The 14,514-nt window shown below is 44.4% G+C and overlaps 1 protein-coding gene across 3 annotated transcripts in view; it reads left to right on the top strand.

Moving 5' to 3' along the window:
• Positions 1–14,514, top strand: part of LOC122372790 (potassium voltage-gated channel subfamily KQT member 5-like) — an 82,893-nt gene that overhangs the window by 64,962 nt on the left and 3,417 nt on the right. For all 3 annotated transcript variants that reach the window (XM_043350365.1, XM_043350364.1, XM_043350363.1), the window contains one exon: positions 184–326. In XM_043350365.1, coding sequence (XP_043206300.1) covers positions 184–326 — 143 coding nt within the window. The remainder of the gene's footprint in view (positions 1–183; positions 327–14,514) is intronic.

The following is a 14,514-nucleotide window of genomic DNA, read 5'->3' on the forward strand; positions in this document are numbered from 1 at the left end:
TGCCACAACATGCTACCCTTCGCTTTGTAATTTGTATGTACTGCCTTGTCCTTTTCTCAAGTGCAAGCTATAACAAGTAAAATTACATTCAGATGTTTGGTTCAGTCGCTGGCGACACGGTGCGTATGAAAGCGACTTATTGAGATGGGTGTGCTAACCACTTGTTATTTCTATTGTCCACAGGCACTCGCTGCCGGGCGAGACGGAGCCGCTGCTGACGGTTCCGACCAGCTTTCTGGAGGCGCCCGAGGGCTTTCAGAGCCCGCCCCAGGTCACTGTCGAGTCGGAGCTCAGTTTTCCCGACTCCGTCATCGACTCGGACTCTGGTGAGTCGCATTAATCTCCGCAATACTTTAGTTACATGACTCAACGATAGTATTCATGCGTTTTAAAACACCCCTTAACCCTATTCCGGGCGAGGGGGACCTTTAAGGCCCCCCCTTCAGGTTTTTCTTGTGCCATTGCCAAACGCCGCAAGACTGAAAGCTCATACTTGGTGACTTTTCCTAAACATTCATTGCGCACATTTTGACAAAAAAAAAGTTGCCGGGTCAGGTCAGGTCACCAGAGGCGGTTTGGTGGCCCCACCTCAGAAAAGTTTGCAATCACGCCAGAGCTAGAGTTTTTGGCGGATCAATTTCTTCTCTTCAGGTTTTAGTTTGGGTATCAGTATGTGCAATTTGTATATCTCATAATTTTTATATCTGTGACCTGAGGTCAGGCCAGACTCATGACCTTTACATTGCAAGCCTATGGGAAAATATTGAAACGCCTCCTGCTTCGTGTAAACGAGTCGAAACCACCCAAATCTTTCAGTCTTATGGAAGATCATCTCATCGGTGATGATCCTGGTGCCGCTAATTGACAGGGGCACCGGGAAAGGTCATCTGAGGTCATGTGACCTCACAAATCGTTTTTCTGTCAATAAACCACGACATGATGGTGCTAAAGACTTGTAAGTGGTACCAAACTGCTCGCCTGGTCAAGGCGCGTCGTTTGGTATGCAGCATGACCATACCCCACAACCTCATTGATGAATGACCTGACCTTGACCTCGGGTCAAATTTCAAATTGACCTGTGAAGGTCATCGCATACTTATTTTGCATCGCCTCGACGAGAGCAACAAAAACTATATTAGTTTCATGTCTCTATGTTTCTTAGTTTAAAAGTTATATAGGTAACTAATTCCAAAACATTTTATCGTTGATGACCTCTGGTGACCTCAATATTGACCTGACCTGAAAGTGTACTTGTGAAAGTTGTAGATCTTTAAACGATCTATCAAACGCCGTTTGCCGTTTGTCGCTGCGATGTGTAGTTTTTGAGATCTGAAGGGGGGCCGAAAAGACCCCCACCGCCAAGAATCGAACCTTTCAGAGCCCGCCCGGAATAGGGTTAAGCAAATCAATATGGAAGCACATCAATGACAGGCACGCAAATTATTTGCTAAGCTTCTTTGTGGACTTTGTTGAATGTTCGTTTTGCACTGAACGTTGACTTTGTTCCCGTCCTTGCTCCGGCTGTGAGTTGTTTACGAACACACCACTCCCGCTACAGGAAATTACCGCCCGGTTTCGATTTTACGCAACATCTCTCATCTAATTAGACTCCGAGCACTAATTGGCAATGGAAGATCGGCTGGTTATAAGTTCATTGGCCTTGTTGCTAGCTTTTTATTGTTGGTTGCTCCTCGAATTTCTTCTCTCTCTCCATTTCTCTCTCTCTCTCTCTCTCTCTCTCTCTCTCTCTTTCTCTCTCTCTCTCTCTCTCTCTCTCTCTCTCTCTCTCTCTCTCTCTCTCTCCCTCTCTCTCTCGCTAGTCGCGTTGAATGCTCGTTTCAATCACATCCCTTTTGGGTGATATTTATATATCTGTTACAGGGAGTATGCGATTTCAGTTAGTTTGCAACGACCCTAGGGTGGTTGTAACCTCCCTGAACGATCAGTTTGTTTGCAACGACCCTAGGAACGTTACAAAATAACTGCTCGTTCCGGGACGTTGTAACGAAACTAGGGTCGTTGCAACCTCCCTAGTTAGTATGCAACGAACCTAGGGTTGTTACAAAATAACTAGGGAGTTTAAGAATTCATCGAGTCTCATTTCACATGAGGGCCGTCAGCAATCTTGTCCATTGAAAATCTTGTTCAATCTAGTTCATTTAAAAAGAAAAGAAGAACAAAATTTGAACATTCAGCTCAGGAGTATTTCACGACGGCCATCTAGTACACATTTTGTGCAGATTAGGTGCACATTTGGTGCAGATTTGTTCAAATTAGATGGGCATTTGCCAGGAAGCCCTTCGTAAAAACGGTTATTATCCGCTCGTTTCCAGTCTTTTTGTGATTGTTAACCCGCGCCCCGTAGGGCTACCGGCGGACCCTACCACCCGTAGGGGGGGGGGCCGTTTCGGCCCCCCCCTAAGATCTCGGAAAGTTACCGGCCGATTTTCAAAATTCAAACGGTGTTCGATAGCCCCACCCGGGAACTACCTTGTGACCAAATTTCATTGACCTAGGTCAAACCGATGACGTCACAGGTCAGGTCAAAGGTCAGATTTTCACCGTTCACAGGCAATTCAAGAAATGTGCTGTGAAAGCGAGTAAATTGGTAATTTATTGAAAACCATCGATGGTACATTGTTCGTCAAACACATACTTTGCTATCTGAGGTCACTGATACCAGGTCAGGTCACAGCGAGGTCAGGTCACCGGGGGTCACAATATGAATGTGTCGTGTGATACATGTTTTATGGTCCATTTTACATGACAAATGCGATTATGTGGGTTAGGCAGCCTTTGGGGCCAGCCTAGGTCACGTTTTTTGTGAAGGTCAGGTCAAGGTCAGGTCAAATTAGGTCAAATTTCAAAGTTGATATTTTTGCATAAAATGGGTATCGATTCGATGCAGCTCGTCACGGGGAGTCTAATGGTAGTCTTTGTTTTGCTCTACGAGTTCCAGAATTGCCAAGAATTGAGTTTGAAAATTTGACGTCATCATTTTTGAACAGTTTTTTCGCTATAACTTGGCCAAAAAACGAGGTATCGATCTGAAATTTAATATGTAGATAGAAGACGGTAGGCACTATCACATATATTCCGGTTTTTTCGAAACTCAAAAAACTTTTTGGATTTTTTGGCGAATATATCCAAAAAATGCTTTTTTTATTTTTGGGGGTCAAAACTCAAAAATTTCAAAAATTCGAGATAGCAGTTTTGTAGCCCTGTCAATTCTACACCTTTTATGTCTTGATCATTTTTCTGTATCTTCAAAGCTGTAGTCCTGACAGGTCTTCTCGCGAAGGTCTTTTTTCGGTCGAAAATGACAAAACATGACGTCACTCTGACGTCATTTTTGGCCAACCTATCATAGCCTCTGGAAAAATTTTGGTCACAATGTGTAAAATTGATGCCCGGAGGGGTCCTGAAAGTTTGGTGGCGATATCTCCAGCCGTTTAGGAGATATCGACCGAAAAGGACAGGGAGGGGCCGTTTCGCCCCCCCCCTACGGGGCGCGGGTTAACGTTCAAACATGTGAAATGATGATGGTCCCATGCATTATAGTGGGTGTCAAGGTCACGTGAAGGTCAGGTCAAGGTCATTGATCTTTGATGACCTTAGTTCACTTCTTCTGGGTTCATATATTCTTTAGGCTAGTTTTTGGAGCTGATTTCGAATTTAGCACCCATTTGAACATTTAAGAAGTAATTTTGGCGCCTTCGTACCATGTCACGAGGCTGTCAGTGGTGGTTGACACCTACTATGGACAGCTAGCAAGACGCCTACTGGTTGACCTTACCTGACCTGACCCGACCTGACCCAAAAACATCAAGACATCATCGGTGATCAAAGCTAACATGAAATTCGTGATCAGCGCACCGAAAAACCCCGTAACAAGCTAACTCTCCAAAGTTTTAACAGGTCCCGATTTTCCCGACTTCTGAGTCACTGACCTGAACTGGAAAGTTAACCAATAACCTAGCCCCGCCATGTGCGTTTGCAGCTAGCAAAACACCAATAAGGGCGAGAGTTAACCCTCGCCCGCACATGCCATTTTCCCATCCTAGAACGCACATGGGGGGGGGGGGTTGCCCCCCCCCTCGCCATTTCGTTCCTGTTGGAGATAGAGCTTCGCGGTAAAGACCAAAAGATTCTTTGGGAAGAAACAAATCCAATGATACCCAGTTTTACCTTCTCAGGTCAGTCATTGACCTTCCAGGTCAGGTCAAACTAAAAAATGTTGCTGTTTTGGGTCACCGTTGGATATCAAGTGCGCTGCTTATCATATAGCGATGACGATGCCGTTTTCTGGTGCCCAGCTAGCTAGAACCTCTTTGTCACACTACCCGACCAGATTTTTGCTGCTGAGGTCATTTCAGGTCAAGTTAGGTCGAGGTCAGTGATATGTGTCTGTATGTCTGTGTGTGTCTGTGTGTATAATGATGTGTGCACCGATTGTTTGTGTTCCTATTACATGAAATCATGATCTGAGAAGCTTTCACCAAGAATGCAGTCAAAAAACTTCACGAAAAGTAAATTCAGCTTGCCTAAAACGCAATTATTTTAGATGACCTAGGTTGACTTTAACCCTGACCTTGACATCTGTACATCGTCGAACAACATGTTCCATGATAGGTGGGAGGTAAGACTGGCAAAAAAGGCCGAAATCAAGGTGTCAAAAGCTCACAAGGCCCATAGCCAACGCAAGATGTTGAGAATTGGCCATTTGGGTCATGACATGACCTGAAAAACAAGGTCATATCTCCGAAACCAAAAACCACAAAAACTTGAATTTTTAGTGAACATCTAGAAAGGATAGAGGAGCAGCTATCCCAAAAATCAGGCTTCTAGCTCTAAAAATGTTGAGTGCAGAGCAGAAAGACTACCTGGGGGAGTGGCAACCCCCCCCCCCCCCCCCATGTGCCCCCTGTGAAACGAGACTCGATGATTTCTTAAACTCCCTAGTTATTTTGTAACAACCCTAGGTTCGTTGCATACTAACTAGGGAGGTTGCAACGACCCTAGTTTCGTTACAACGTCCCGGAACGAGCAGTTATTTTGTAACGTCCCTAGGGTCGTTGCAAACAAACTGATCGTTCAGGGAGGTTACAACCACCCTAGGGTCGTTGCAAACTAACTGAAATCGCATACTCCCTGTAACATATCCTTTTTATATTTTGTTAGTATATCCTCTCTAATCAGCCTTAAAATGACTGTAAATTCACTTACTGGAAATATACAACTGACCGGGCAGCTTCCACCCCGCTGTCAGGATTACCATTTTTTTTTTTACTGTCGATGATTGAACTCGTGTTAAAATTATATGTTCAAACACTTTGAGCATGATGCGTATTTTCCGGATGGATTAACTCTGTAGGGAAGTTCTATGAGGTGGTTGCCTACAGAAACGTATGGGCCAGCGCTGTCACTGGAGCGGAAATGAAGACTCAGCGTGTGCCTAGCACACGCTATCACTGGAGTTATGTCCGACAATTTAGCCCAACAGCTAGCTTAGATATTATAAACGCGAGACGTTCATACCATTTAAATTGATGAGCATGACCTGAAGCATCCTTATAAATGTGCCTTTACTTTACCAATTTATGCAATTTTTACTGCGACCTAGATCCGAACGCTTTCATTGGCTTTCATTGGCCCCAATTGACGATTGTTTTCACAACCTCCTGAATAGTGTGTGTCAACTTGAAGTATTTCAAACGAAGAAGGGCTTTCTGTCATTTTCAAGTCCATGTGTAAGAGCGGTAACTTGATATTAGCCGTTTTCACGACGGCCATCTGGTACACATTTGGTGCACATCTGGTACAGATTAGGTGCATATTTGGTCAAATCAGGTTCAGTGTGTCTCTTAGCAGCTTTCAGCTAGGGTTGCACTAATTGCTTATATGCCTGCTTTGTCACATTATCAGAGAGCATCATCGATTCAAACACTGAAATAAATTCATAAAATGAAGATATTTGCTGTAAAAGAAATTAGGTGCAGATTTGGTCAAATCAGGTGCATTCGCCGGATAGCCCGTCGTGAAAACGGCTAATATAATTTTGAAATAGAGCTGACGCAGTACGATTGGCATTGAAAAGATATAACGCGCATTCCTCGATATTCAGATACTTGTTACGTGCCCTACGTCCTGCTTATTAGCACTGATGGTCGTGTTGTAGCACGCTGGTATCGTCCCGCGGCGAGTGTCGTGTCGTAGAGTAACCCAATCTGTGTCGCCTAAATCGTATTCGAGCCATGCCGCTAGCCGAACCTGTGAGCTGGTTGGAGCCATGCCGAGCCTCTGTTGTGGTCCGAGCCGAGCCCATGTGGACTGGTTCGAGCCGAGCCTGTATTGTAGTCCGCACCGATCCTGTGAACTGGTTCGTGCCGAGCTTATGTTGTGGTCTGAACCGAGCCTCTGTTCTGGTCCGTGGGGCCTGTCGTGGCGCTGATCCGGTTTGCATGTGTCGTCGCAGAGCGCACGCCAACGCTCGAGGTGACCGAGCTCGTGATCAACTCTGTAAATAGGGGCACGCTGTGGAGCGAGTGGCAGCTGCAGGTCTGATCCAGGTATTTGAGCCGTGTCTACGGGGTAGTTGAACGGATCCCCCAGCTAGCATGCGTTTAGTGGTCGCTGTGTCAGCTGCCATTCGTCTTTATGTCTGCCACCTGCTTTCGTAGCTCGCAACCGGTCTGTCTTCGGGCATCTGTAAATCTCGGTTGTCTTCTATGGGTGTCTGGGTCTGCTGTCTGCTGTCTGGTATCCGATGATTGTTTTTCAGATGGCTCTCATTGAACGCCCTCAGGCCGCTGAATTTTGTTGTGCACTGGCTTTTATACAAATATTTCTGTCTGCCAGCACATATCATCCATGTGTGCAAGCATTGCCGCATTCTGCATAAAATCAGCACAAATTACCAGAATAGAGACTAGCCGCTCACCCACTAGCCTAGCGTAGCGTAGAAAGTACGCAGTTAAATCCATAGCCATAGCCAATTACTTCATGTGTCTATGCCCGCATCGGCTGTTGTCAAAAGCTCACCAGAAGCTTTCTTCTACATATGTAGAAACTCAGTATGTAGAAACTCATGTAGAAACTGTAGAAACTATGTATGTAGAAACTCAGTCGCTCACCCACAACCTTAGCGTAGCTTAGAAAATATGTACGTAGTTAAATCTACCCCCATTACACTATGCAACAAAAAATGAAAAATTTCCTGTTCCTGGAAAGCGACCGAATTTTTCTTATTCATTGGGTCCTATTTTAACCGAAATGGGCATTAGTTTTGATCTGAAAATGCTTTTCCGGTTTTCAGAGACGATTTTCGATTTTTGGCCCCGAAATTCGGTTTTTGGCCCACCGTGTCCGATGTAATTGAGTAATCGACTCGCGGTAACTTTCATCGCCTTTCCTATGCCACAAGCTTTCGAATGATATCTGGTTTTGCATATTTGCGTGCAAAAATAACGTCATAAATCTATGTTAAAGTAAGAAAATGTTGAAAATTTGTAAAAATTTGACATTTTTTCGATTTCATTTCAAAATAGAGGAAAAACTAAAGGCCCCATCCAAATTCTGAGCCCAGTTCCTTGAAGAGCATTCAATTTCCGTTCGGAAGGTACCTTTTTAGTGCATTTTATCGGATTCCTGTGGCGTCCAGATTGAGTTAACCTAAACACATATCCTAAGTCATATCACATAGCATTAACCTGATAACGTATGTTAACGCCATAGGATCAACGAGGGGTCAACTGAGGTCATTTTGTTGACCCCTTGTGACCTCGGGTCACACGCAGGAACTTACTTTTGAGCAGTCCTGTCGCTCAGAATCTTGATCTGTTGGGGGCCCGTTTTTCAAGTGACTCAATCTGGACGCCACAGTAAACCGATAAAATGCACTAAAATAGTACCTTCCGAACGGAAATTGAATGCTCTTCAAGGAACTGGGCTCAGAATTTGGATAGGGCCTTTAGTTTTTTCTCTATTTTGAAATGAAATCGAAAAAATGTCAAATTTTTACAAAATTTCAATATTTTCTTACTTTAACATAGATTTATGACGTTATTTTTACACGCAAATATTGTGGCATAGGAAGGGCGATGAAAGTTACCGCGAGTCGATTACTCAATTACACCGGACACAGTGGGCCAAAAACCGAATTTCGGGGCCAAAAATCGAAAATCGTCTCTGAAAACCGGAAAAGCATTTCCAGATCAAAACAAATGCCCATTTCGGTTATAATGGGACCCAATGAGTCCAAAAAAATCGGTCGTTTCTCAGGAACAAAATGACTGTTGCATAGTGTTATAGCCCACTACTCCATGTGTCTATGCCCAAATCGGTTGCTGTCTGAAGCTGTAAATGTGTGTCTGAATGTCAGCCTACCTATTCCAAGTCAGTTGCCTTCAACGACAAACCACTGGCTCCTCGTTTCCAGATTGAAGTGTCGATGTGTTAGCCTTATTGCTCCCCGAACATTCAGATATATATTGAAAGTCGGACAGCCGATCACAATAAATGCTCACCATTCCTAACTACATCCAAACTTAGCGCCACAGTAATTGCGTATGTCTGGTTCAATATCTAAAAATGTCACATTATGAATCAGTTTAGCAGCCATATCTCACGGAATAATTTCAGTTCCAATCTAGCCGCCTCATTCGGTGGTATTTTCCTTCAGCCGATTCCATTCACTATCAGCATGTCCTCATTTCAGCAGAAAATCTCCTTAGTTCAATAACGGCCAATCATGTTTGGACGCTCCGCTACTCCTACGATGTGACAAGTATAATTGGATAGATGGTTATGGCTCCTACCTATACCCTTCCAATTTTTGTGACGTATAAAATGACTAGATGCGATGAATGGGCAAATGTATTTGATCTGGCCAGTTTCTTTTGTTAGACTATTTTGCTTGTATGTGCGTACCTGACCTCATCTTTCGTTGTTTTCCAGTCATTAATAATTATCATAGAACACTTCTAATTGCTGGTCAATAAAGCAGAACTTGAGGAGGTGGCATGGGTCTCGGCTGTAAACGGAACCAACTATTAATTAAATCAGTCCAACTACACGAGCGTCACAAATTTGGAATCAAGTTCTGCACGAAGCTCGCAAGCGAGACGGCAATTTAGTCTCAGGTATTGCATAAGTCGGCCTCCTCACAAAGCTTATTTGATACAAGTTATTCGTCATGCATGGCCCTCGACATTAGCGATCTTTCGTCCTGATGCCTACATTATTCCCGATCCAAAGCAGAGTATCCTCACAAGCGCAAATACGTTCCATACTAGTTAGTCTTCAGTTTTGGCCGCTTATTACACAACCTTAAGAGATATAATCCGAATGCTTCTAGAGACCCAACAAAGCGGCGAAAATTAGCACAGGCAAGCTGCCTACTTCCTTAATTACCCATGTCTGGAGTCTTGATGAAATTAAACTGCAACACCAATGTGAAACACGCCGCTCCCGTGTGTAGACTGTACTTGTAGCTGTTTGAAGCTCGTTTTCCGTGTATGTGTTCAGTGTTGTAACTTGTATGTTGTGTTGTAGTGCCGGGCTGGCGCGTATGCCAGACGCGAATGTGACATGATCACGCTAGGTGTTTGAGTTCCAATTAGCTTACTGCTCACCTGGGATTTTATGTCAGTTTCAATGACATTCCTCGGTATGGGCTTCTTTATTGTTTTAGAATAATCAATAAAAGGGGTCTTGATTTGCAATCATGCATGCTTTTTCACATGCCCAACTTTATTCCTCCCTCCCTATCAAAAAGCTAACATTTCCATAGGCTAGCCAAGTATCTCGCAAAAGCTTATTTGCCAGTTCCACTGTGTTCAGCGAAAGAAACATCCTTTTCTGGGCAGAGGAGTCAGATCAAGGTTAGATTGTAGAGTCGCGGAGGAGACAGAGACTGGGAGGTTCCGAGATGACCCCGCCTGCCGGTGCCCCTGGTCCACCATGAAACTGGGTCGAACACGGCGGTAAAAACGTCGACCTCGTGTCTGGCCGATGACCGTTCAGATACGGTGAGCCGCCGGCGAAACTCGGTCAGAGGACCGCCGCCGACGGGTCAGAGAGTGAGGAGGCGGGCCGGGCTGTCACCGGCATCGCGCCTCTATCCGTCGACCGGCCCCCTCCCCCCCCCCCACCGGGCCTTATTGGAACATTGACCCAGAATGGAGATAGCCGCGAGGGGAGGAGCGGGTTAGAACTAAACGATAAATATTTGCAACAGCAACAGCTCCCGATGGTGACAATTGAGTGATGTCAGGTCGAGTTGACGTAAATGAGATCATACAATGAGGCCTCATAATAAGTAAGAAGTAGGTATGGCTAAATATTTTCCTGTATCCCTCTAAAGATGAAATTCGCAAACTTCACGCTCACTGTCATGTGATTCCATTATGGCTAAACGAAACCCAAATCAAATCGTAGAGATAACCGTTCGTCCAAAAAATAAATAGTGAGCTATTGAGTGTGGACGTTAGACAGCGTATAGCGAGGCATAGAGCATTGCATTTATTGACGCTTATTAAGCAGTGCGCTGCATCTTATACCATGGTATAAGATCTCTGAAATGGTAGCTGACTGATCCTTAACACGCGCACCGACGGGGGGGGGGGGGCGGATATCCGCCCCCCCCCCCCCTGAGGTTTTTCGCGGATGCCGCGAAATTTGTTACGACTATTCTCTCATCAATTTTACACATGGTGTGCAAGTTTGAACCTCCTAACTTTTAAGGTCAGGTCACCAGGTCACTTTGAATGACCCAACCTCAAGTCACTTTTTTGCAACTTTGTCACCGTGCCAGAGCTACAGTAGATGTCGGAGGCCTTTGAAAGTCGCAGGATGTTGTTAGGTCATTAGTAGCTACAATTTGTATATCTCGGAATTTTGATGTCGGTGACCTAAGGTCAGGTCAATTTCGCAACCTCCCCATTATAAGTCAATGGGGGAAAAATCAACTCCCTGTTTTTACCACTAAAACGGGTCGGAATGGCCCCATATACCATACATGACTTCATATACGATCAACCTTCACTACCTTGAGGTCTGTTTTGCTGTTGGGCAGCTGTAAGGTCATGTGACGTCATCAAAGGTCACCAAAGGTTTTTTTGCCAATAACTCCGTACAGGAACAAGATACAGCCGCGCGGCTGGTCTCATTGTGTTCAGCTCGTCAAGACGCATCGAATGATATACATGATGACCGCGAGGTCACGTGACCTGAGGTCAACCTTTGAACTTGACCTTTCGAGGTCAACATATATATCATTCGATGCGGATTGACGAGAGGATCACGATGATGCCCTTAGTTTGTTCCTATCTTGACTAATTCGAAAGTTATTCGAGAAAAACTCTCTTCATATCTAGCGCCGCCATTTTGACTTTTTCGACCCCTGTGACGTCATCTTTGACCTGACCTGAAAATGACCTTAGTAAAAATTGCAGACCTTGTCCGTGCGTATCCGATGCCGTTTACCGTTTGTCGCTATCTTGCTTCGTTCTCGAGATCTCAGGGGGGGCGGTCATCCGCCCGCCCCCCCGTCGCGTCGGTGCGAAGTTGGCGCAGACCCCCGTCGGTGCGCGGGTTAATTCGACCGATGTCTGATTTTTACATGCTATCATAGACATGATGCATCCATCTCGAATTTATAATGTTTCTTTCTCTTGCAAGCATGTCTTTGACCTGCAACCAGTTTCCCTTAAACGTAACCGAGGATCCTTTCCTATCAAGGCGTTGTACAATCTGACAAAGCTTTGCAATATAAATCTGCAACCTAATGGAACAGCTAAGGGTGGCTCACGACCTTCACGAACGTTCGCAGAGCTGATAGACGTGCACGTAATTCACTGCCGGTGGTCGACATCTGAAGCCAGACAAGTGAATGATCTGTCTCGCCCGCACACGTCGGGCTGAATGGCTGCACCAGTGACATTCCTAATCAACGCCATTGAATCATATTCTTCGCACTAAAATAGCCATGCAAAATTTGTGTCATTTTCGCTCGTGATAGAACCGATATTAAAACATACCTATCATTATAAGTGATGATCATACGCATCTCTTTGAAATGCCAACCTACACATTTCGTTCATAGTTATGGAAGGAAGCAAGAATAATGTACGATCTTTTTTACTAGTTCAGTACTTAACCGCCATTTTAAGTTTTGCGGTCGGATGTGAGGTTGCTCAACGCAAAATGATATTTTAGGTGAAATGAACAACAAATGAGAGTGATCTGCGTACCACAGCATTGTGGTGAAGTAATGCAATCCCTTGACATTAGCTGTTGTTACTTCGCTGTTGTGTAGCGACTACTCAACATCAATAGGTACCTAAATTAAATACATGGACATTATCGATCAATCTATAAATAAAGATTAGCGTCACTTTAGAACCTAACCCATATGAGTGCCATGAAATTACCAGAAATGTTCTGACATTTAAAGCGTCTCAGGGAGAGACATGTCATATCTACACTGAGAAAAAAATTGACTCCATATGGGTCAAAACTCTTGAAAATGCTCCCCTGAAAACTCCTGAAAACCATCGATAACACCCTTTCCAGCAGAGTTATTGAGTGTGTTCTAGGGTAACTTTGAGCCTTCCTGATTTTGCAAAAGAGTTTTCAGGAGTTCTTAAAGGATGGCGAAATGACTCCATGTGTGACACCCCATAACTCTGAGACACAACTCTCCATTACTCCCAAAAAACCTTTCCCGAACGTTCCGACAGGAGTAAAAGGGGAGTTACGAAGGGATTTTAGCATACGTCGCGAGGCTGCCGGTGGCCGCCATCTTTTGCGCGTAGTATACAGCACGTTGTGCGGTGCGGCGGGCGAGGTGTTAGTGAAGAGCGTGTTGACTTAGACGGACCTGACCTATACAGTGACGGATAATTGGACCTTACTTTGGATTGAAAGGTAAGCTTATAGCTGTATTTCTCATCATGCTTTTATAGTGCAAAGTGTTATAATGCTGTGATGAGAACACATGGTAACCCCATGTTCTTGATGGGCTGGAATGGTCTCTGTAAGAATAATCGATTTGTTTCGTTCCTGAGTGAGATAAAGATCGGAAACAGCATGCTCTGAGTTTCTAGGTATTGGCAAATATCATACATTATTTCCCTCGAATAAATTGGAAAGTTAGGATTATTCAAGCTTTACACGTTATGGATCCTATTGTTATTGCCCGATTGTTTTAATATCCATGTCAATGACAAATATCAAATTTGAAGGGCTTTCAAAGCAGAGCCAGAAAATTAAACTATCTTGACATAAAAGCCTTGATTTTCCTAGCCCCTATATATAAAAAATCAGTTACCTACCACTGCCTTATGAGGAAAACCACCGACAAACCAGCATGTTTAAATAAATTTTGTCTAAATTGTTGTATGTTTTTGTTTTAGAAAGTATCCATGAATGAAGTTCGTTCTTTAACGTTAACATGGGTACGTAATACGTATGCAGCGTATAACGTCCTTAGCTTATTTTTAGCGACGCTCAACTTTTTGAGCGCTCAAGTACGTTTTATAGCATTTCCCTAATGTGTCTGCAACTAAGATGGAGGCTGTTAACTTGCCCTTTAGACTTTCACTGAAACTTAACTTTATCAAAATTGTAGGTAGTGCATAAAAAAGTATGCTAACTTTGCAATCTCTTGCTTTCATTATTTTCACACATAAGTGTAACTTTATATCTCTTTGTGGGTGCTCAAGCACCCCCAATCCTGAGCTCAGCACCCCCTGCCTCCTTAAAGCACCCCCCAGCTTCCTCAAAACATTCCCAGCTGACTCAAGGCCCTCAATAATCAGTTATGTCCATCTCCTAGTACTGTAATGAGCTCAGTGAATCATGCAAATACTATGCTTACTCAATTCAGTGACTAAGAGAATATACATTGAATAAATTACCACAAATTAAGAAGCATGATATTTGTGGCAGGGCTGCGGAGTCGATGGATTTTCGGCGACTCCGACTCCGACTCCGACTCCGGCTTTCAAAAACCAGCTCCGACTCCGACTCCGACTCCGGGCAGAATTGTCGACTCCGACCGACTCCAACTCCCGACTCCGACTCCGCAGACCTAGCAGGGATGCGGAGTCGACAGATTTTCGGTGACTCCGGCTCCGACTCCGGCTCGGGTTTCTAAAATCGACTCCGACTCCGACTCCGACTCCGGTCACAACTGTCGACTCCGACCGACTCCGACTCCGACTCCGCAGCCCTGATTTGTGGTTACATTACATCTGATATTAGGGTGCTTGGGACAAAGTAAGATCTCCAATCTAACATAAATGAAGGTTGGCCAACAATGTCAATGGCTGTAAAATTTATCGACATTCACAACACCATACTTAGTTCCTCTGTTTGGGTAAAAGCATATAAGCAGTCGCCAGCCTAACAATATCCAATTTTCTGTAATATTCTAAAAGTTCAGTACAACCTGGGTCAATGAATCAAGTGGGACATGATGACAGAGAGATCCCATCCCATAGCTGTCCAGTG

This window comes from Amphibalanus amphitrite, unplaced genomic scaffold (assembly GCF_019059575.1).
Source record: "Amphibalanus amphitrite isolate SeventyFive unplaced genomic scaffold, NRLGWU_Aamphi_draft 001401F_arrow, whole genome shotgun sequence".
Taxonomy (NCBI): Eukaryota; Metazoa; Arthropoda; class Thecostraca; order Balanomorpha; family Balanidae; genus Amphibalanus; species Amphibalanus amphitrite.